A 24,090-nucleotide genomic window follows, 5' to 3' on the forward strand; every position below is an offset into this window, starting at 1 on the left:
ATATATATTTAAAATGACAAGATTGAAATTAAAATTTAAATAAAGAATTACTTTTCTGTAAGTTGCTCCGAATGCAGTAATTTAGCAGCAAATTGATAGAGAAAGGTAAGCACTGGTCCTTTAAACTATCATGCAGTTTCCGGCGTGCAAGCCAGAAGTGTCTCAATTTAACACATCATTGGTTAGTATTATTAGAAATTTCATCGGGCCCCGGAGCGCGTCATGGTGCTGCTCCAAAGGGAAGACTGAGGGCACCGGCCTGGGGCCAGGGGCCAGAGAGGGCAGCCTCCTTAATGAGGGTGGGAGGGGGCTCCAGAGAGCCTCCCCCGGCCCCAAGTGGGAATTTAACTGTGATTATTCTCATTTGTAGTTCAGGGGCAATCATGAAATTAGGATTGAGAGACTCATAAATGTCATTTGTTCTTCCCGGAGGCCACAGATTTATAGCTTTGGTGTCTGTCAATGTGTCCTTCTTACCCTTTGAAACCTAGGCTGGGAACAGGAGCCCATGAAGGCACCGTGACTAAAGAGCTGGCGCCTATGAGCCCCTGAGCAAGACCCAAAAATCTGTCCCAGTCCAGACCTGCCCAGCAGCTTCAGCTCTGAGGTCACCTCTTTGAGGACACAAATGGCCTGAGAGCTTGAATGCTGAGATTGTCATTGCTCCCCAGAGTGAGGTCCATGGACCACCTGCATCACCTGGTAGGCTTGTTAAAGAGCCACATTTTGGGATCCCCTGCCCCAGACCTTCTGAATCAGAATCTCTAGAGGGTGGCTCCAGAAACTTGCATTCTTAGCAACCTGCCCCCGGTACTTCTGTGCACTCACGTTGGAGAACCCCTACAAATAGAGGTGGCCGATGCTGTACCTGTGAGATCTTGGAGGCAGTGCTCTCATTGATAACCTACCAGTCGCAGAGAGCCAACAGTCTAAGTGTATAAACCCATAAGCTGTAATCTGAAAAACCCAGACACCAAAATAGCTCCTCCCCATGACTGAATTTCCACGATTTCAATGTCATTCTTTAAGTAAGAATTGCCTTCCTGAGCTTCACCTTTGTAGTGCAAGGGCCCCTCAGAGGTTCTCACGCTCAGTCCCAACACACCAGTCTGAATACCTTTACTAAAAACTGGCACCCATCAGTCTGCACAGGTGGACTGGACACCGTGAAGACTCTAAGTGCCTTGCAGTAGAGGGGATGCTGAAAAGGAAGTGACACGTTCACTCTGCAGGGAGTGGCTTACCCAGCTACACTCGGTCCTGGAGCTGGCAGCTGCTATGTTGTGATCCACCAGGGCCTGGAGGTATCTGAGCATATTCACTTCCGCTGGAGCTGTGTAGGCACCTGCTCTTGCTGTTCTCAGAGGAGACCTGAGAACCCTCCAGAGTAAGAAGAAAAAGGGAATGACAGCATTCACCTCTGATGCTGGGCCCAGGACAGCAGAGCCGCCACCATCTGCATGCTACCAAATCCATGTGCCCCTGCCACCAACCTCTGCAGAGGGTGGACTCAGAGCTGTGCTCATTTCCTCCTGTTGCCCAACTTCCAGACTGAACTCTCAACAAGTGTGTTTGAGCAGCAGGCACATGCCTGTGTTCTAGCTGCAAGAGAAGCTGGCAGATCATATCTTCTGGCTTCCACCTCAAATCAGAAAAGATGCCAGAGGTCCTCTGCAGGGCTCAGGCCACACCAGCAGTCCTTTGTCTGAAGGGTCCCTCAGAGTCCGGAGCCAGGGAGTTATGGGGGTATCACACAAAAAGCTTGTCTTTCCCATAGGTAGAAATTATAGGGAGTCATGAAACAAAAACAAGGCTGCAGATCAAGCTCAGAGTGCGGTCCGCCCCAGGTCACCCATGGCTTCTCAGTTGCCCTCCCTGTGGCTTCTTTTTCACCCAAGGCCATTTTCCACCCCCCATCTAGCTGCGTGTGCCTGGGGAAAGGCTGCACTAACTAGTGTTAGCATTTATGTAATTACTGTCCCTACTATAGTTACACTGCCCCCAATCCTCTGTGGAACACAAAAGGATGCATATAAAACTATAGTGTTCATATGTCAAGAGCAACACACAAAAGACTTTTGATCTTTTGCTATTTTGCAATATGCACAGTAGACTGTGTATCCTTCTGTTTTTAGTGGCTTTAAACAACATTTTATAATATCTCACAAATTTGTGCACAGACACTCTGAGAGGGCTTGGCTGGACCCTCTGAGCTCCCATGGTGTTGACTAGAGTCACTCAGTGGTATTCATCTGATTGCCAGTCTGGTCTGGAGGGTCTGAGAGACCAAGGCAGAAGCTGTGATTCTTCAAAGGTGTGGCCCAGATCTGGCGTAGAATAGCATCATGGTTCTGTTCCCTGTGGTCGCACTCCCAGCCTGTGTCATCTTCATGGGTCCTTGGTGCAGGTGTATCCCATCCCGTGGGTTTAAATTCCTCAAGGGCAAGAATCGAGCCTTGGCCACCACTGTGCCCAATGCCCAGCAGTGCTTCTGGCCCAGCGTGAGCACAGAAGCATCGTCTGACCTCTTACACCCAGGTGAGGCCTGGGGGATTCTGGGCTCCCTGGAGGGGAGGGGCTTGTTACTGTGAAGGGTGGGGCTGGCTGTGCTCAGTGACACTTGGCAGAAGCTAGGCCCTGCCAGCCTTGTCAGCACCACACAAGTGACAGCAGTGTCAAGGCTTGCAGGTTCCAGTCTGTGGAGGCAGGTTCATTGGCAGGAAAGGGACAGGGGTGCTGGCATTGTCATTCCCCTCAGAGGAGGTCCACACAAGCCTAGCTCTGTCATATGTAGTAGGCTGCAAACACACTAGTTGTGCTGTGAGGTCCTTCGGGGGTGACTTCAGCCCGAATCCACCAGCCTCATTGGATCCTGCCTAGTTTTTGTGGCCCATCCCTTCTGGAAGCTCTGCTGACTTCCAGTCTCCATTGATTCACAGTCTTCTGATCTTGGCAAATAGTGGCCAAGGCTGAGTTCCGGTCTCTCCAGGTGCTGCCCCGGCCCTACAGATACCGGCAGCAATCTCAGCAACCCTTCTTCCACAATACTCAGGCACACGAGCGGGGGCACCAGGCCTCCGAGCAGCCTCCAGCAGCCTCCAGGGCAGTGGTGTCGGGGGTCCCAGCACAGGAGGCCCGCACAGTGTAGAAACCTCACCTCCCCAGTGAAGGGCACTCTGCACCACGTTGCCCAAACACACTGGGCTATTACACTCCTCTGCTCTGTTACTCACATTATTTACTCTCCCTAAATGCACTCACACATTTGTTGAACCTACAGGGATGCATGTTCCTACTGTTGGCAAACACTCTAGCCTGGAGACCCTACCCTCATTCATTCATTCCCTGGCCACCTACACCAGGCCAGGCACCAGCTGGGCCGGGCACCGTGCTGGGTCCCTGCCCTCATGGAGCTGGCTCACCAGTACAGGGTCAGTGCAGCCCTGAGAGGCAGTGTGCCAAGTCTGCGATCGCCATATGCACAGAACACGGGGGTGAGAAGAAGCGAGACGTGTGTGAGCCCCTGGGGAGACTCATCCTGTTATTGTTCAAACCCCTGACCACCCGGATGCTGCTGGCCTATATGGCACCTTTGTGTGAAGTAGAAAAAGGGACTCCCTCTGGGTGGGAGAGTTAGAAAAAACAGCCCCTCTGACTGTCACAGCTTTATGGGTACACAGCCTGCTGAGCAAATGGTCTCTGTGGGAGGAAAAGTGCCTCTGTGTCCCCAGCAGTGTCAGCCCCTCACCCCCCTGCCAGGCATCTTTGCAACGTGCACTATCTGTGCCCTGCACACCTTCTACTACATGGAGCAGGCCCTGGGTGCAGCTGTGTGGGCGATGTTGTGGGGGAGCACAGCCCAGGCGCCCGGGAGGCTTGTTGCAGGAGGAGGTTCCCCACCCTCCAGCCCCACCAGCGGGCGCTGTGGCCCACGCGGCCGCCTCGCAGAGTTTCATCCATTAGGGACCAGGGTCTTTAGTGTTCTTCGGTTGCTGAAAGAAGCAGGATGCTGTCAGCTACCATAAAAATGTGACCTTTGAAAATTTACAAGAGCTCGGGTTTAAAAGCTGCCGCGTTAATGATGCATCCCATTAGCATCTCATTAAAGGGAAGCGGAGAGAATCCTGCTCATGCAGGCTGATGGGCAGAAAGGGCCACTTCGTGGGGCCCAGGCAGGAGGAGGGCTCTACTCATCTGCCTTTCTGCCAAGTGCCATCATGTCACAGGAGCAGAAGCATGGCCAGGAACTCGGGGAAAAGGCCAAATGTCTGGGTGGCTTCACGGATGTCTGGGACGATGGCAGTGGCAGGGGGCAAGGGGAGGCTCTCCCAGCCCCGCCTTCCTCCCCCTGCCCGAGCTGTTGTCCTGGTTGGTTTCTGTGGCATTCTCCTGTGCAGGGCAGCCCCCGTGAGAAGCGAACCTCCAGGAGTCTGGCACTTGGGCTGGGGTGGCTGGGAGAGCCTTTGGTGGACCTCTGAACTCTGGATCGTGGGGGACAGGCTTAGCAGGAGCTGGGTTCAGAGCTGGAGCCACGGACCCGCGCGTGGTCCCCCAGATGCCTTCAGAACCCAGGACCACAAGTTGACTTTGGACCTGGGGCCTTTTACAGGAGGAGGGGCTCTGGTCAGGCGGAGCTCACGCATCACCGGATGCTCCTCTCCCACCTGGGCGCCCAGGCGCCTCCGAGAAGCACGACCCATTTCTGTGTTTTTTCTGGAGGGAGTAGAGAATGGAATGTTCATGTCATTATTTTAATAAAATAAGTAAAAATTCCTGAGGTGCAAGTTGCCCGTAGCTTCAGAAGCTGCTGGTGCCGGGTAGAATACGAGTGGCCTTATTTATCTTTCCTACAGAAAAAAAAAATCCTGTTTTTCTTACAGCAGAACAAATTTCTTGTACACAAGAACTTGCTTGTAATACTCATGAAAGACACAGCCAGACAGCAAATCTGCTGTAGCCACACCCGGTCGTCCCCAGCGCCCCAGGGCCCCCTGCACCCCAGCTCCCTTCAGGAGTCTGAGTCCTTCACTGTTTGCCGAGTGCTTAGGTAGCCGAGTGCTTTGCACTCTGCTGAGAATCAATGTCCCCAGTGCCTTGGGCCAGGTTGGGCACAGAACAGGGGCCCAGTGCTTGTTTAATGAACAAATCAACTATCCGACAAAGGTGCAAGTGACTGAGCTGACAGGAGTGTTTTGAAACCAATGTTGGGACAAAAACTAGAACTCCTGAAGTTGTAGAGTTCAGAATCTGGTTGCCCGCCCTTGAGGGGGACCCCAGCCGCCTCTGCTGGCTGCAGCGCCTGCTGTAAGGGCCAGGCCCAGGCCTCCAAGTTTCCAGAACCCTCCCCTTGCCTGTCGAGGTACCAGGCAGGGCCCTGGACGCTGACTCAGCAGGGGAGAAATGAGACTATAGAAGTTCCCTGAGAACCAAACCTGCCCCTGGCCTGGGAGACCCACAGAAATCCAGGGTAGCAGAAAGGGGCTGCAGTGCCCCCTACTGGCAGGAGGGGTTTCTGTCTTACCAGTGAAAGAGGGGTCTGGGGAGGAGGCTGGGGTGTCGGCCTTCCAACTTCACCCCAGATAGGGCCCTGGATGGGGCATCATACAGGCTCTCCCCACCCCCACAATGCCTCTGATTATGGGGAAGCAACCTGTGCACCTCTAAACCCACCAGCACCCCGAGAACCTGGAATGCAGAGGGGCTGCAGGCTGGAACCGTGGGAGGCTGTCTATTAGAGAGCACTGTAGAAGCCGCACTATTTCCATGAGTCCCGGGAGACTGTTGGTGAGTGTGGCTAAGTCCCCACCCCTCTTGCCCACCCCAAGCTCCCATCTGTCCCACAGACAGAAATGGGGCAGGAGCCTCTGATAAGGAAGCTTGTCTGTTGAATTGCTCTTTCCTCAGGAGATTCACTCTTTCCCTTTGTTTCCCACTCTGTTCACAAAAGCCAAGCCTCTGAAATGCAGGCCAGAGATAAAGTGCAGCCTAATGCAATTAGCTCAGTGCAGCCTTCAGCCCTAATGGGATGCGGCTCCGCTCGCTCCTCCCAGCAGGCCAGGTGCAGGCGCTGCTTGTCCTCTGCATTAAGCATCAAAGCCCCGGTAAAAGCTGTCTGCCCTGCCGCGGGTACACCCCCTACCCCTACTGCCAGAGAGGCCCCGTAGGGGGCGCTGCCCCCCACAGCTGAGCCACTGGGTCAGCTTCCATCAGAAGTCACCAAGACCATGGCCTCCCCCAAGAAAGGCCCGCAGCTACTCCTTGGGGCTCCTTTGGCCTTTTGCGACTGTCTCTAAAGGGCAGCTGTCTCTGCCCCCATCCCACTTCACCCTTCACCCCAAGACTTTCTGGACTCCGGCTGAACTGATGGGAGCCAAGGTCACTCCGGAAACCACCTCTGCTGAGACCCACGCCCCCTCACACCTCAGTTACCCCAGGCCCAGGCTCTCCAACATGCTTTCTGGATTTTTGATTTTTTATTTTTTTGCTTATTATATAGGGTGGGACAAAATTAGGTTTACAATTGTGACTCAAAACAGCTTATTCTTGTATTATCATTTCTTAATTATTGACTGTAAACCTACTTTTGCCCCACCCTGTAATTATAATGGTAATGATGGTAATGGTCATAGTGGGAAATGTGGCAAATACAGAAAAGTGTGGACGAGAGAATGCGTTACCCATAATCCTCTCACCCAGGGCGGCATCTCTGCTAACATTTTCGCTTTCCCTCCTGCACGTATTGTCCACATGGTGAGGTTATATTTGTGTCACTTTGTGTCCTGCTTTTCTCATTTAACATTACAGAGTAAGCATTTTGCCGTCTCAGGAAGGACTCTTAGTAAACATGATTTTTAATGATTATGTAATATTACACCATCAGGCTGTAACTCAGGGAGACCAGTGCTGGCCTCATGATTGCTTTCACCTGAGGATCATTTTCTCTTTAATTATCTGAGCTAGAGCGTGAGATCCTGGAGCCAGCAGCCTGCCTCTTTCCTGATGACAGGATGGGAGTTTTCTTCCCACTAACCTGGGTCCCACCCTACCTGTCTCCGAAGTGGAACTTCCAGGGGCTCCAAGGCTGGAGTGGGGGCAGGATGGGGCCTGATAGTTGAGCGGTTGTCTACATGTCAAAGGGCCAGGCATGTGGTGGCACTGAGCGTGGACTGAGTACAGAGTCAGTGCTCAGTACATACCTATGGATGCTGTTGTAATTTATTAAGGGGGGGCCTTCACATCTCAGGGCAGAATGCTCCTTCCTCTGTGATAGCTCAGTGCAGTGAGTGGCCACAGAGCGTGGCCCAGGAGGTACTGGGTTGGGTGCTCCTGGAGGTGGGAGTTTAGCAGAGGTCACAGCTGCTACTACTGTGCCAAAATGCTCTGTCATTCCCCCGGGGAACTGGATGTGGCCCAGGGCTCTGCCTCTGGCCCTGTGGCCCAGGCAGCAAGAGGACTGCTGGGGGCAGGGGAGAGGGGGGAGGTGGATCCCAGGGCAGGACCCTTGCCAGGCTGTGCTCACCCCCCTGCTCTGCTTCTTCCCAGGCACCCGGCATCTCCAAAGCAGACAGTCAGTCCCAGGGACTCACGACCAGCATCCGGTGGGGGCAGACACCCATTAATCAGTCCACGCCCTGGGACACTGATGAGCCACCCTCCAAACAGATGAGGGAGAGCGACAATCCAGGTGTGTACTTCCTGCATGGATGGAGGCACCTATGCCCAGGGCTGGGTGCCCCAGTGCTTCAGCAGGTCCTGACCCACGGGCCTGCAGCAACCTGGACCTCAGGCTGGGTTGAGTGGGGCGCGGACACTGTGTCATTTCCTGGGCAGTAGTTATATCTCTACCCTCTTTTTCTGCTACTCAAAAAAGTATTTGAGAGAAAGCAAGGGCTTAGGACTGACTTTGAATCTGCTTAGGGTCGGTTATTAATTAGTTATTCCCAAACATCAGTACCCTGATCATAACAAATTTCTCAAGTCACCCTTCCAATGAGGTTCTCCTGGCCATGGTTACATGGGGATGGGATACACCACCACCCTGTACTGGGGATTCACTCACCACTTCCTACGGCACCCCAGGCCTTCTTTGAACAGCTGTGACCACAACAAAAGCCTTCTGTGTTCTCTCCCGTTGGTCTCAAACCTCCCCTTAGGCTACACAGACCTGTCCACTTGGCCTTCCATACCACAGCCCTGCAGGTAGATATCTGGAGATCCCACTCCTCCCCCCTCCAAGTCTTCTGTGGGTTAAACACCCAATTCTTCAGCCATACCCAGAGCCCATAGATTCCAGTCCCTCTACCTTCAAAGGAGTTGCTCCCATTGCATTGTTCAGCAGTGACCCCAACACAAAGAACCCATGTGTGGTCCTCCCAGCGCCTCCTTCTTTCAGCCCCTCTGCTTTGACCCTTGCAGCCTGACATCACCTCTGCTCTGCTGGTAGCCACATCCCATGTTGTCTCAACAGTAATACTGACCCCAGTACTGCATGTGGCTACTCTGACCCCGTCCCTCTCCTCTCGATCTGGTGAGGCAGCTGGGCGTGGATACCTTGTCAATGTCTTCTTGTGACCTGCAGGATCTCTTAGGTTCCTGCTTTTATTGCTGACCTGTGCCTAACCCTCCCAATAGTCTGTCACCTGCAGACTTAGTCATGATGTCTTCCATATCATCATCTGGACACTGATAACGGTGTGAGCAGGGCATGGTTCACACCATCAGACACCTCTCTAGGTCTCCAGCACCCTCTGGGCCATCCCGGGCTCATGAACCAATAGCCTGCTTGGCACAGCACCTCTGTATCTTCCCCACAGAGTTACCTGAGACCTCCCAGCTGTGTTCTGAAGTTCTGGGGCATGTTTTTCAGGCTCCCTGGCTCATCCTGGAGAAAACTGAGCTTAGCAGGGCACACTTTGTCCTTAAGACACCAGGCTGCCTCACGGTGATGCCACCTCCTCTTCCTCAGGCTGGCGGACAATCCCCCTAAGCAGCCCTTTCTCGAATCTTGCTGGTACCGCTTCCCTGACATTTGCCAGCTCCTAGTTTTCTCCACCCTCTGTCGTTATCAGAATCAGAACTATTTGTTGCACAGGGATGATGTGCCTTGTTCTGTGTCATCTCCATGCTCGAGGCAGCCCTGTGAAGCTGGTGCTAGTATTGTCCCATTGCAGATGAGGAAACTGACTTGGGGGAGGCTTGTGCCTAAGGTCACTCAGCTGGTGAGGGCAGAATCAGGCCTCACGCGCTGTCTGTCTGTCTCCAAGCCTGGCTGTCCACCGCCGCACCCCGTGGCTCTCACTTTGGACGCCTCCTGGGGGACAGCGCCCTCTGGTGGTTTGATAGTTGCCCTGCCATCTTGGTTCTCCCCCTGCCTCTTAATCTTATTTCTGAGAGGGGACTCCCAGCCCCAACTTCTAGCCTCTGGGGCTGGTGGTCCACTCTCCTTCCTCAGCCCCTCGCCCTCAATCTACACTGCCACTCCAGATGCATCATGAAAGCTAAGGTGACATTCAGGTGACAGAGACCTAGATCCACACTCATTCAGTCAGAGGAAACCCAGACAGGCCTTGCCTGTCACAGTATCTTGCAGTCTCACTCACAGGCCTGCTTGAGTCATGTCAATGGCAGCTCGGTTCAGAGGGCCCTGGGCCTGCTCAGGTCTCAGGAGGTGTGTCTGACTCCCTTGTTCAGCCACAATTCCCTTCAGGGCCACAATGGACTTCTCACCTTTCCCCCAAGGCTGGCTGGCCCCCCAGCAAGGCCATAGAGAGCAGCTCCTACCGACCTTCCCATGCCACCCACACCCCCAGCTCCGCCCTCCTGCAGCACAGGGCCCTTGCCCGGCCTCAGGCTCTGCTGCTCTTGCCTGGCCCAGCAAACACCTACCATCGCGATCCGGCTGCCACCCCACCCTCTCAGACAGTGATTCTCTAAAAGGAAGGAAAATACCAATGTGTATGGAACTTTTAACACACACTAGACACTGCTAGTTTTTTAAATACATTTTTCTCATTCAGTTTGTCCCAGGAGACCTCTGCGGTAGGTGTTGCTAGTTCCATGTAACAGGTGGAAAGAGCGAAGCTCAGAGAAGATAAGCAACTTACCCAGGCTCTTAGCTAGTAAGTGGCAGGGCCAGGATTTGAATCCAGATCTCCTTGAAGGCCTCCCATTTTTCTCTCTGCTTTGCTGCCTCTGAGCCCTGCAGCCATCTGTTCACATATTCCCACGGCCCTTCTCTTGTGCTGCTATAATCAGACTCTTACTCTGAGTTCCTGGGCACGGTGTCTTGTCCGCCTCTGTGACCCCAGCAGCCAGCCCAGGGCCTGGGGCAGTCTGTGTTTGTTGAGTGAATGTATAACCACCAGATAACATCTCTTCCATCTCCCTTGCAGGCACAGGGCCATGGGTGACCACGGTGGCCGCCGGGAGCCAGCCTGCCCTGATCGCACACTCCTATGGAGTGGCCCAGCCTCCCACCTTCAGCCCGGCTGTGAACGTCCAGGCCCCGGTCATTGGGGTGACCCCCTCACTGCCTCCACACGTGGGGCCCCAGCTCCCGCTGATGCCAGGCCACTACTCGCTCCCACAGCCGCCCTCTCAGCCACTGAGCAGCGTGGTGGTCAACATGCCTGCCCAGGCCCTGTATGCCAGCCCACAGCCCCTGGCCGTTTCCACACTGCCTGGCGTGGGACAGGTGGCCCGCCCGGGACACACCGCGGTGGGCAACGGTCATATGGCAGGGCCCCTGCTGCCTCCACCACCACCAGCCCAGCCGTCTGCCACTCGCCCCAGCGGTGCCCCTGCCACCAATGGGCCCCCCACGACCGATTCAGCCCACGGGCTGCAGATGCTGCGGACCATTGGTATGGGGAAGTATGAGTTCACCGACCCTGGGCACCCCAAAGGTAAGTCCTGCTGCCACATGCTCCCTGTGTGCCTGCGCCTGTGCCTCCCACGTGGTCACTACTACAGCACAGACAGGAGTGCGGCTCCCGGTGGCCCGTCCCCTCCACCAGCAGTCTGCTGGCCTCCACCACCCCGGAGGCTGCAGTAGGGCCTCCCCCAGCCTCAGACAGGAGAAGCAGGGGAGGAGGGAGACGGGACAGGAAGGCAGGGCAATGTGAGTGGACAAGAAGAGGAGGGGAGGGGAGAGTCTGCAAAGTCCAAGGTCCTTTTTCCTCCAGCCCAAGCCCTGGGCCATTCTCACCTCTGACACCAAGGGCAGAACAAGCAGGAATCACCTGTTCCCCTTAGGGCTCCATGAAACAGTCCCTTCAGGCCTTCTCCAGCGGACAGCGGGAATATGAACTGTCCGTGTGTCCCTCTCCAGAAAAGCACCCTCGGCCGTGCCATCGGATGAGAGCGCCTCCCGGGGCATTCGCCGAGGCCCTGGAGACACTCCCAGACCACCCTGAGCCAGCTGAATTTTTTTCATTTCAAGGACCCAAAGGTGTCTCAGTGAGGTTCTGAAAAGAGCACTTCCAGGCCTCACCTTCAGTTAACCCCCTGCCCTACCCCAGGGCAGTTTTCAAGGCAGATCCTAGGGAGCAGAGCCTGGCGGAGGGAGCATATCAGGACTGGTTCTGGTCATGAGGTTAGGGCAAAGGGCCTCAGCAAACAGGCCTCCCTCTGCCATCTGTCGGAGGGATCTGTCTAGCAAGATGCAGAAGGGGGTGGGAGGACCAAGGAGGCGGGAGGTCCGGTGGGCACGAAGACCGGAGGCCACAGACATGAGGCTGGTGGGTCCTTAGAGCTCCAGACAGCTGGGTCCTGCTCCTGCCAAGTGCAGAACGGAGGCAGCCAAGCCTTGTTTGAAAGGGAAGGGGAGGGTAGGTGGACCTACAAAGTGTGGGTCTCTGGGCACGATTCTCAGCCTCCCTATTTACAGCCCCTTGAGATTGCATCCCGGGGCCTTGCCTCTAAGCGGAGCACTGACTCCCACTAGCCGTTCTCTGTCCCCTCGGCTCTCATGAATCCTCATCTTCATGGTTTCTGGTGATTTCCAGGCCTTGTCAAGCATCCCAACAGCAAAGCTGTGCCTAGATCTTCACTGGGTTTCATTCCCAATCTCATGGCGCCCTGACTGCCTTTGTTTTGGAAATCAGCACTAGTTTTAAATGAGAAAATTATAGAAAATTACATCTAAATTCTGGTAAAATTCTGCTTTGTTTAAGATTTTTTTTTTTAATTGACTAAATTAATTTTTTGTTTGAATTGTTTTGGTTAAGCTCACTCTCCCTTTACAAAAACACAAACTTACTCCCAGTTTATATGTTGCCAACTCTGACACAATGGACACTGGGCGTCCCAGCTGCTCCCAAGGCTTTGCCAAAGCCTGAGGCTCTGGGTGGGTTCCCTTCTCCCCACCAAGGGGAGGATCACCCCCTACCCTGATGGCATCCTGGGGCTGGTGAAAGGTCTTGCTGACTTGCCATGTTTCAGACATACATCTAGGAAAAAGATTTGTTCTGTGCAAAAAAGTAACTGGCCCCGGTTGGACTGGAGCCCCTCATTTGGGGTTTAGCAGGGAATTGGGATCCGCCTCCCAAAGCTGCCAGGCACCCAACCGGCATGTGTCATCGTCATCAGGCACCTGAGTCCACAAGATCAGGAAGATGCAGTGGGACAGGCCCCTGCTGGTGGCCCCTGGGCACACTGGGCCAGCGGGTCATTGCAGAATGGCACCTATAACGTCTTTGTGGGGCCAGAGGACATGGACCACCCTCTACAATGGGCACAAGCCCCTAGACAGGAGGAGAGACAAAAGAAGGACCTTGATGGGCTTCCCTCTGCCAGCCCCAAAGGGTAGATTCAGTGCTTGGTAAGGCCAGGGATAGGGTGTGCCTAGAAAGTGTTCACAGCGCCCCCTTCTGGTGAGCCAGTGAGATTTCCCCCACAGCTCCAGCCAGTGACAACCCTCATGCAGACTCCCATAGTTTGCCAGAGAGCTGGCCGTTTCCCCAGAAATTACATTTAACTCACTTCTCTATTTACAGCCCTCGTCAGCTGATTTATCTCCTTATATACGGGGTGAAGAGAGACAATGAAACACATATACACAAAGGCCTCCAAACTCAAGCCTGTTGAGTTTGTTGGGGTTTTTTTTTAAAGTAATTTCTCCTTTCACTTCTAATCCAAAAAGCCTTTATTGCTAAAGCTATAATTTGTCTGTCAGATCTAATGTCAAACAACTGCATATTTTTTAAAATAAGAAACCTGAATTTTGAAACCAAATCTTTGGAACTCGCCATGTGAGAATCATATCCCTGACAAGACTGTGTGGGTTTGGATTTGGGTCACTTTTAATTTCGCCCCTCGGGATTTTACATCTCCAGAGCCCAATTGATTTCACACTCCTAAATGACAGACAGCCGGCTCCAAGTGGGAACCAGGAGGCCCTGCGTGATGGCATCAACACTAGTCTGAGCTCCACTTTAAAAAAGAACTTTCCTTCTCTCCTGTTCACTGTTTGAAACCTTGCCCAGCATTATAATAAGATCCACCATAGCTCGCCTTGAGATCTAGCTCATTAAAGTCCCGAGATTTTTCCCTACTATTGTTTGACGTGACAACCTGGCCTCTCACGGGGTTGAGTAATTATGGAGAAATCCCATCCATGAAGAGCAGGTCTTGCCAACCAGAGGGATGGGCCACTGGTATTTTTAGACTTCATTAGTGCCCTGATTTAAAATTTCACATTTTGTTTCTTGTAATTATCTTCCAATCGACTGAGCTAAAATTTCAGTTGGGGCTATTTATGTTAGCCTGCCTTCCCAAAAAGGGTGTTGGGACTTTAATTTAAAACTTAACCAGTTGAAAAATAAAGGTGGTTTTTGATTTGTAATAGGTCAGGCTACTGTCTCTCATCTGTGACTAGAGAAGGCAGCTTGCATGCAGTTCACTTTAATGAGTGTTATTTAAATGCATTGAGCACATATAGATTTTCTTAAGAAATTTACAGGATAAATCTTTCTTTCTCTAAGAACCATTTGAGGGTGGGAGCAATCTGTGGGGTTTCTTTCTTTTTTTTAAGGTTATATATTGAAAGCTAATTAAAATAGATTTCATGTGTGCAAAGTGATAAGGGAGGAAAAAAGAATTAGTTCCATTTGTATCCTGTTATAAAATATCTGAGCCATTCATCTTGTTGTTGGATTGGAACCCCTGAGCTCATCCATGAGTGAGGTGGTGGCCAACCTCAGGCCTTGAAACCTTCAAGTCTAATGTCACTGCACTGGCGCCACGTGAGCCCAGCTGGTTGTGTCACAGCAGAGATACAAGCTATGGATGTCATTCTTTCTATCCCCTTTCTTTTGAAAAGGATTACTGGTAGCTAATAGGGTAGCCAGAGACCTTGTAAGGCCCCACACCCTGGGCCTAGTAGTGATGCAGAAACACTGCTGCATTTTCACCTGCATGTCCGAGGAGAGGGAAGCCAGGCTGCTCCTGCTCCCAATTGCTTCTGGACCAAAAAGCAAAGTCCAAGCTGACGTGAAGTGAGGAGGCTTGTCTGCTCTGACTTTAGATTTTTTAGGCCCAGAGTGAGTGGCCAAGAGGATTCCCAGGGTCGGGAAACATGCAGTGTGTGCAGCCCCTTCCTGTGGTTCCACAGCTGCTCGCTTCCCGTCCTTGCCCCTGGACCTCCGCCCCACGGAGCTCTGTCTGTCCCCATGCGGCCTTCTGCTTGGCAAAGGCAAGGTCTGCTAAAGATACTTGGAGGCATAGTGAACAGCTGTGTGGCTGGAGCAAGTCTCCTAACTTCTCTGAGCTCTCTTTTTCTCGTCTAGCCTCATGCAGCATAGAGGAGAACTTAATAAGACCAACTAGACTGCGAGCTCTGGGGGTGGGGCCCACAAGTGCTCTGTCCGGTCCCTGTGCCACCCCCGGTTCCCCAGCCAGTGCCTGGCTCTGCGGGATCCTCAGGAAGCATGAGATGGTTGAAGGCACAAAGCGCTGGGCTGGAAATGACCCGCCTCCATTCTGTGGCTTCTCTCCAGCTGCCTCCCTGTGTGCTGGAAGCAGGTTGGTACCCAAGGCCCTGAGCATATAGGAAAGTGCCCGTGTGGGACTTTGTTCTTCAGCCCCCCCTCCCATGCCTTCCCCACACTCCTGGGAACAGAAATCCATGTACTCCTGTACCCCAGAACCTCCACCAAAATACTGGGGCCAGAGCATATGGGATCTGCAACTGTCTCAGTTTCTTCATCCAGAAAAGGGAGATATAATAGAACCTGCTTCTTCCAGCTGTTGTGGTGAGTAGGCGAGCCATTCTACCTAAAGCCCAGGAATGGTGCCTGGCACATAGTAATCACTGTAAAAGTGGCTGCTGTTATTAGTCTCACTACCGGTACCAGGGCCATCTTTCTGTGTCCATGGTCTCCTAGGGGCCCAAATGGGACAAAGCCAAGACCCGTTTGCCTTCCAGAGTCTCAGGATGTTGCGTTAACAGCATTAACATCGTGATGCTCACAACACCTAGCTCCCAGGGGTCCACTCTGAACAGGAAAAACGCGCCTTTCTCCTCCCACAAACATTTGACCTCCACCGTCGCCATAACAGCCAAAAGGAACCAGACCTGTTGCTCAGATCTTCCCCCTAATTCCAGAAACTGTTTGTCTTGGGAGGGCTCCTCCTAACTACCCTCGAGGGCTCTCAGCATCCTGTGACATTCAGCTTGATATCAGGGTGCCAAGGACACTGCAGAGGTCACATCAATAGATGGGACAGACCAACCAAAGCAGGTTGGTCAGAAGGATGCGGCTGGCGGCTGGCGGCCGGGAAGGGGGCCCGAGGCCCAGGTTCTGCACCAAATTGCTTGGGTAGAATTCAGATTCCACTACCCGCTAACCCAGTGAACTTGTGCTAGAAAGCTGGTGTCTCTAAGCCTCAGTTTCCTTATCTGTAACGACAGTGCCATCCCCATAGACATGCATGAGGATTTCATGTGTGTAAAGTCTTAACACAGTGCCTGGCACATGGTAAGCTCACCGTGATGTTAGCTGTTGGTATTACTGCCGCTATAGTCATTTCTAATGAATCCCAGGGAAGGAATATTGTTTTTAAAGCAAGGTTTTCCAAAATAGCCTCCCAGGTCTGATCGGCATGACCCTCAGCACAGATCTGAAGCCAAACCCGCAGTCCCACCGCTACCCTTCAGAGCACTTACCCCCAACACACAGCCTCCCCAGGAATCACGCGTGTCAGAGCCCCTGGGATCTGAAGTCCGCCTGCGCATGTCCTTCCTCCCCGCTCCCCGACAGTGCCTGCCCAGCCCCCTTCACAGAGCTCTGTCCTCCAGAGGGTTGTCAATCATTAACTGGAGGGTTGTCTGGACTTAACGATTTTGTTAACAGATCGTTCGACACTGAGTGAACCAGGAAAGCAGAGAGATGCAGCAAAGGCAGGCTCATCACCCAGAGACCGAGTCCTCCTCGGAGCAGGAGGTGACCTGCCGGGTCACCAGCCTGGGCACAGCCCTCTCAGGGCCACACTGCTCAGAGGAACAGAGACAGCGTGAGGGAGGACCCCTGGGCCTTCTCCTCTCTGAGCTGAGTGCACTCAGCTGAGAACAGCATACGGGCTTGCAGCCCCAAGGCTCTGCTGAGCATCTCTGAGGTCAGAAATCCTGCTCTGGCCCTAAATGTCCCTCAGGAGTGGTGGCCATGCAGACACCAGCAGGGGTTACTACTAGGTTCTAGATCACAGACGCTCAGAGGCCCCCGAGGGGCTTTGGGTCATGTCACCTCCCTCCTTGCTGCATTCATTGAGCAACTAATGTGTGTAGTATTAGACGCTTACTGTGTGCAGATCCCACACTTGGCAGTGTGCCGGCTTTGTCCCCAGACAGGTCTCAGCTCCTGTTGGATGTAGGCACTACAGTGATGCCTACAGTGTTCCAGACACTGGACCAGGCACTGGGAGGGACAGAGGTCTCTCTGGAGGAGCCTGCACTCCCCTTGGGGAGTCCAGGGGGTACCAGCAAGAAGAGCTACCGGGGCCGGAGAAAAGAGGTCAGTGTGGACTGGGCCTTTAAAAGCAGTCAGAATGATGAAGGGGAGGCGAGCAGAAGGCAGATAGTTCTACAAATGCCCAATCTGAAGGAAGAATGCTTGGAATAAGTGCCAGGGACACAGAATAATGATTTCTCAATAGATTCATCTATCATAGACTTGCGCACACACGCTTCTACTCAGATGGCTCGCAGGGCCTGTCCTGATTTGAGGCACGTTCAGCTACTGATTTACACGTACGGGCCCGAGAGTTCCATTCTCTGAATCCTTGGCACACAGAATCCATTCCCCGACTTCCCTCCCGCTAGCCCGCTGCCTTCTTTGCCTCCCCAGCCAGGGGTGGCCGTTAGGGATCCATGCTCTCAGGCAAGGGCCCATTTTATCCGTCCCCAGGGCCATTGTGGTCCTGCAAGGTGAAGACCCCTTTGGTCTTCAGGGGCTTTGATCTAGTTAAGAATCATGAGGTGGGGCGGGGAGGGGGCGCTGACCCCTGACTGGGAGATTGGTGCATGCCCAGGGTTCAGAAGCTCTGTAAGCCTTCCTCCCCGTTTCACAGAGGGTAGTGGCAGTTCTCCCGACGCCTGGTCCCTGTTCAAACATCCAGCGTGTGCTTCGGCTGGGAAAGCTGTGCCCTGTCTGGCTGACCTCTAGGGCTTTCCCATTTTTGAGTCTGGGAATGAGTTTTTTGAGGTGTTTAAGATTTTTTATAGTTGGCATACAATGCAATATTCATTTCAGGTATACAACATAGTGATCTGACATTTATAGACCTTACAGGGTGATTCCTATACTAAGTCTGCCACCGTGCAAAGTTATTACGATATTATTGACTGTGTTTCCTATGCCGCACTCTCCATCTCTGTGGCTTATTTATTTTATACCTGGAAGTTTGTTCCTCTTGTTTCCCTTCACTTTTTTTCACCCAGCCCCCTCGCTCCCCTCCCCTCTGGCAACGATCAGTTTTTTCTCCGTTTCGATGAGTCTGTCTTTATTTGGGCTGGTTTGTTCATTTGCTTTGGTATTTTTCTAGATTCCACATCTAAGTGAAACCACACGGTACTTGGGGGTGAGTTTCGAGAGGAGGCGAGCTGGGCAGTGTGGCGTCCCAGCTGCCTGTCTCCGGGGGCGGGGGAGGACGTGGTGCCCCGAACCGTGAAACAAAACTGGGGGACACATGGCACCAGGCTGGCTTCTTGGTAAGCGACTTGGTTGAAATTACATTCCATTCAGGAGCACACTCACTATTCTAGAAATACAAAAGCTGAGACTAATGCCAGCCGAGTAGGCTAGGAACACAAAACTTTGTGTAAATTGCCTGAAGAAAAAAAATGGCCAAAGGATTGTTATCTGTTGAAATAGTTGTCATTGCCTGTTTCCTTAGTGTAATTCTTCTTTCCTTTAAGAAATACATCTTAGCCCTGTGGTGTGGCTCAGTTGGCTGAGCACCGTCCCATGTACCAAGAGGTCGCTGGTTCGATTCCTGGTCAGGTCACATGCCCAGGTTGCAGGCTTGACCCCCAGTAGGGGGCCGTGCAGGAGGCAGCCAATAGATGTTTCTCTCACACTGATGCTTCTCTCTCTCCCTTCCTCTCTCTCTAAAAAAAATCAATAAAAACATATATATATGTATATTATTAGAAGGAAGTTAGGTTTTCAGTGCATCACCAAGAAAATGCTCTTCTTGAGACTTTCTACTGTCCTGGAACCATTTTGGATGACCAAGCACAGTGCCGTGAACTCTCTGGTTTTGCCCACCGGCCTCTCACTGCCTTTTTCTCCCCTCTTCCAAGTGGCCTCTCAACATTGTCATTGCTCAGTGTCTCAGGCCCAAGTCTGCACACATCCCAGGCAAATCTGTATTGGTTTTTCACTATCTCCTGTGGGGCCAATGCCATGGGCTCTGTATCGGTGTGCTAGGGCTGCCATACAAAATACTACCGACTGGGGGGCTTAAATAACAGGAATGTATTTTCTCATAGTTCTGGAAGCTGCAAGTCCAAGGTCAGGGAGCCATCAGGGTTGGTTTCTCGTATGGACTCTCCCCACCACTCCCACCCCCTTCCCAACCACTAAAGTGAATGTCAGAGTCAGATATCACCTTAAAGGTCATTTAGAAACCCCTCTTCATTTTACAGGTGAGGAAACTGAGGTTCAGAGGTGTCACCAAGGTATCACATTACCCCAAGAAACTGTCTAGAAGAACCCTCTGAGAAACCACCCCCACTCCCTAGGTGCCCTCTCATTACTTCATGCGCTGCTAAGAGTTCATCCCAGAAGGCTTCCCTGTCCCCACAGACTGAAAACCACACAGAGACATGCCCAGCATCTTACCAGCTGCACTAGGCCTGACCATGGGCCACTATCTGGCCATCTGAACAGGCAGGTTTCAGACATTCTGATGGAGGCAAAAATAGTTCCTATATTTTCAGTCTTCTCTTTATGGAGAACAGTCATTACCTTCTTAGACTAAAAGATAGTTATATGAGGCAAAGGTTTTGATGTGGACAATGACTCTAAGATTCCTAATTTAATGTCATTCATCCCAGAGAGCAGAGAAGCAGACCTGTGGCCTCCCCCGGGGTCTCCGTCTCAGGCTGTAGGTCAGGGCCTGCCCTTACAGGGGAGCTGGTGGGCCGTGTGCGTTGATGCAGCCGTGTCTTCTGGAAGGGCTGGAGTGGGCATTTATATTCATTATATGTTCACTCTGTACTTATGTAATCCTTGCAGCTGCCCTGTGAGGCGGATTCATAGACAGAAAACCAAGGCTTAGGTACGATGCTTGCCCAGTAGAGCTGGGGTGAGAGTATCAAAACCGCCTGCTTCCAAAGGCCCCACCCTGTCACCCCACCACACCTCGATGCTTCCCGGTTGCCACCTGAACAGTCAACAGGCTAACTTTGGGCTGATGATGGGCGAGTCCAGGACAGCTGTCTTCAGTCTCCCAGAGCCATAGGCCTGATATTTCTCAATATAAATTGGTGATTCTTGGGTTCTTTCCTCACCTCTAAAAGGTTGTGTGGTGGGTGGGTGGTTGGACTCTAATTCCCCAAATAAACCCAAGAGGGATGTTGGGCCCTTTGAGGAAGCTGCAGACAGGGCACTGGTCACCACAGAAGCTACTGGAACTTGGGAGTCAGGCAGCCCTGGAGATTCTTTCTGCTGCTATCTCTCCCATGCCTTATGCAAAGTATTGCCAAGGCAATAAAGTTAATGGAGCCAGTCATCCTACAAAGGAGCCAATTCAGTGCAAAGATGATACATCTTTGAAGTTAATGAGGTCTATTAATTGAACTTATGCCCTTTTAAGTGAATGAAATTCTTGAAATCTACCAAACAGCAGCACATCCATTTAGAAGTAGTTATTGATGTCTCATATCTCTGTCACCGATGGGTGAGGAGCCACCAGGGCAGAGCCTTGGGAACTGGCTTCCCGCTGGCATCTAACAGCCCTCAGCTCTTTGGGAGCTCAACCGATATCCTATCTGCCAGCCATTCTTGTCCTTTGCAAAGGCCCCAAAAGTGCCCAGTACAGCCATGGGGACTGGTTAACCCTGTGATAAACGGCTCAAAGGGGAAAGTGATAAAACTGAACCATGGCCCTGGCTGGGTAGCTAGCTGGCTGGAGCATCATCCTGTACCCCAAAAGGTTGCCAGTTTGATTCCCTGTCGGGGCACATAAGTTGCGGGTTTAGTCCTTGGTCAGGTCGCGTATGGGAGGCAATCAATGGATATTTGACGTCAATGTTTCTCTCCAAACAACAATAACATTAATAAAACTGAACCAGGGATCTCTTAAAGAGAATCCATCCCAGCTCATAGCCTTTATTATTTTTTTTTTTTTAAGTATATCTTTATTGATTTCAGAGAGAGGAAAGGGGAGGAAGAGATGGAAACATCAATGATGAGAGAGTCATTGATCGAGCCCGCAACCCGGGCACATGCCCTGACCGGGAATCGAACCCCGATCACCTAGGATCCTAGGTCGACGCTCAACCGCTGAGCCACGCCCGGCCGGGCCCAGCTCATGGCCTTTAGGCCTCAGGATTAGTTGGGAGAGGTGCACAAGAACACAGCTAGATCAGCCCTCTGAAAACAGCTACTGCACAGGTGGGCCTGCTGCTGTGTGGTCCCTGATGAGCACAGTTTTCAGGACCTGCAGACCTGGACCCAGCTGGGCAGGAACAGAAGGTCTGGCTGCAGACTGAACAGACACTGACTGCCACGCCATGGCCCCTGGGCCCCCTGCACGCTCCCAGTGCTCTGCCCAGTTTCAGCCTCCTCCCCAGCTAGCGCCACTCGCAGTTGCTGAGGAGCACTGAGTGGTCCTTGTTGTGCTCACAGTATATCTGCTAAAGGCAAAACTTGTGTTTACAGCTCTTCACTTCAAAAGACTGGCCACGTTATAAAAAGAAAGAGACCATCTGTCCCTCCTCTGGACCCCAGCGCCTCTTGGAAAAGATTTCTGTGCAAGAAGGCAGGGAGAAGTCAGCACCCACTTTGGGAACTATTCTGAGGCCAGAAGGGAACGGTGCCTCCGGCTGAGGGGAAGTCAGTGGGGAGGGGAAAGTCAGCTTTGTGGGGGCCTCGATGGTGGACACTGGCGGGAGGAGGGCTCTCTGGCCCACAGCGCTGCCCACATGCTCTGGCTGCGAGCAGGACCAACTGGCAGGATGGAGGGATGTGAGGGCAGGCGAAGGGGAAGGGCCAGGGGGCACTGGGGAGCCCAGGCGTGGAAAATGTCAACACCAGATTGCACATATCTGTTGCACGAAGTCAGGTATCATCCGTTTGTATTCCTCCACCGAGCTTGTCCAACCTTTCCTATCCGAAAAGCCCTTTAGGACAGTTCAGCGTCTTGGGGACCACCGCAGGCTCCAGGAGTTCCTCGCAGTGGCTGGGGACGGAGGCATCCTTCCAGAGCGCACAGGGCGTCCGAGCTGTGCGTGAGGCCTGCTCAGCTGCTGTCCGCCTCAAGGGCCGCGGCACTGGGGTGGAAACGGCAGGGGAGAGGCCGGGAAGCCGCGTGCGCGCGGAGGCGGAGCTTGCTGAGCTCCAGGTGGGACCCTGGCGGGAGGAGTTTCCCAGCTTCCCGGCTCGCTGTCCCGGGCTGGGCACCCACTGACCGCGGCTGCCCGGCTCCCTCCTGGTCTTCAGGCTGGTGATTCCCAAGGGGACCTGCTCTTGCCCCTCCCCGCCAGGAAAAGGTTTTCGTTATTTTTTTCATTAAGGTGGCATTGACTAATAACATTATATAAGTTTCAGGTGTGCTGCATTATAGTTCGCTATCCATATGCTGCATTGTGTACTCGTCACCAAAAGTCTAGTTTCCTTTTTTGAAAGAAGCCATGCAGATTCCAGGAAGCCTTGGCCTGTGAACCTCTAGGCTTGAGGCTCATTTTGTTTCAGATCAAAACCTGCTTTTCTTCTTAGCTTCTGTCCTGGGATGGAAATGGGGGGAGAGGAGCTGGAGGTCAGATACGGGTTACCCCTTGCTTCCTTTCCTGCTTGCCCCTGGCAGGGCACCCCCTCCGGCTCATCTTGGGGTGAATGAGTTGAGAGCTTTGCTTCTGTCCTGGGGAGGCGTCACAGTTCTCCTACGTATCCCTCCATGCGCTGAATCCCCCCATTTGGTGCGCGCATTTAGATTCTGAGGGCGAAGGCAGTTCCTGGTGTAGCGTACTCAAGGCTCCCAGATCCTAAAAGGTCACAGTCCCTTTATTCTTGCCTCTTTTCATTTCTTCTCTGTTCTTATTGATTTCTTTGGGCACAGAAGAAAACACAGTAGGCAAAGCTTGCTACTTCCATTGAAATAAGATATTCTGCAGTCAAACCACACACCATAAAGAAATAATTGCAGTCTGTATATATTGCTAATGGACATCTCTCAGCAATTCCCTGTCTCATAAGCTTTAAACACAGACATTAGTATAAATATGCAGAAATCCCCATTCGGGCAAATTACTCTGCATTTCTGAACAGAAGGAAGATTAACCATGTGTTGATATCTCTGAAGGAGCTCAGCAGAGCAGGGAAAATTCACTGGCCCTCTCAGGGAGGGAGGTGGGGACTCCCTGAGGCCTAAAGGAAAGAGCTGGAGGCCTGGCTAACATCTCCTCCCCTGGGCCCTGGGCTCCCCTGGAGCACTGAGAGCTTGGCCTCCAGAAGAGTGACTGGCCCCCACCCTGACTGGATCAGCCTCGCTGAGCTGCTAGGTCACCTGAGGGTCCTGCTTCTGGAGCCTCCCTGGCTCCCAAGGCTCTGGCAGGCAGGAAGCAGAGGTTAAAGATGCATTTTCCCCCTGGTCTCTCAGCAGCCTGACGGGAGCCCTCAGGGATCCTCAGACCTGGAGGTAAAAGGCCCCTGAGGAGCCCCATGGAAGTGTGCAGAGCTCAGAACCCGGACCTAAAATCTCCCTTTCTCTGGCCCTTCACACCGCTTGCCCACCCCCCACTCCTCCTCCCCTACCCTGTTCACTCCCATTGAAGGTCTAGCACCCCTGACAAAGACCAGCATAGGGGTGAGGCCTCCATCTCCTAGGGCCCTGCAGCCTGAGCACCAGGGGTCTGTGAGGAAAGCCCCCCCCTTTCAGAAATCACCCCTGAGCCCTTGTCACAGAGTGGGGAAGATGTCCTTGTCAGCACAGGTTGCTGAGTCTGGGGGTATCCGGGTCTGGCCTCCACCAATTGCTGATTGGACTGGAGCAAGCAGAGTCTGGCGAACACAGCCTGACTCTAGGGCTCCCTGCGAAAGCCCTCTGGGCACCCAGCACAGGCGAGGGTCCCGGTTTTCCCTGGGCTGAGCAACCCTGGCGAGCAGGGGAGGTGGGAGGCTGGGAGGGCCTCCCCGGGAGCTGAGGGCCAGCCGCCGCTCTGTGGACGTGGGAGGTGAATTATGAGCTAATCAGGAGTCACCGGGGAGCCGGGCGTCTGGCGCAGAGGTCTTCTGGTTATTTATTTTGTGTTCGCCTACCTTGCCCACAGCAGAATTGATGCGGAGGGAGAGGCATTTACATTCTGCGCTAGAGGAAAGGGACTTGGGCCTCTCAAAGCAGGGGCTGCAGCCTCACGGCCTTGCCTGTGGC

At 52.9% G+C, this 24,090-nt stretch overlaps 1 protein-coding gene across 1 annotated transcript in view; it reads left to right on the plus strand.

Moving 5' to 3' along the window:
* The window catches only part of KLHL29 (kelch like family member 29), a 249,243-nt gene that overhangs the window by 189,642 nt on the left and 35,511 nt on the right, over positions 1-24,090 (plus strand). Inside the window, exons 4-5 of the mRNA XM_087823385.1 lie at positions 7,543-7,684; positions 10,392-10,904. Of these exons, the coding sequence (XP_087679511.1) occupies positions 7,543-7,684; positions 10,392-10,904 (655 nt within the window). The remainder of the gene's footprint in view (positions 1-7,542; positions 7,685-10,391; positions 10,905-24,090) is intronic.

Source organism: Miniopterus natalensis, chromosome 13, assembly GCF_054644295.1.
Source record: "Miniopterus natalensis isolate mMinNat1 chromosome 13, mMinNat1.hap1, whole genome shotgun sequence".
Lineage (NCBI taxonomy): Eukaryota > Metazoa > Chordata > Mammalia > Chiroptera > Miniopteridae > Miniopterus > Miniopterus natalensis.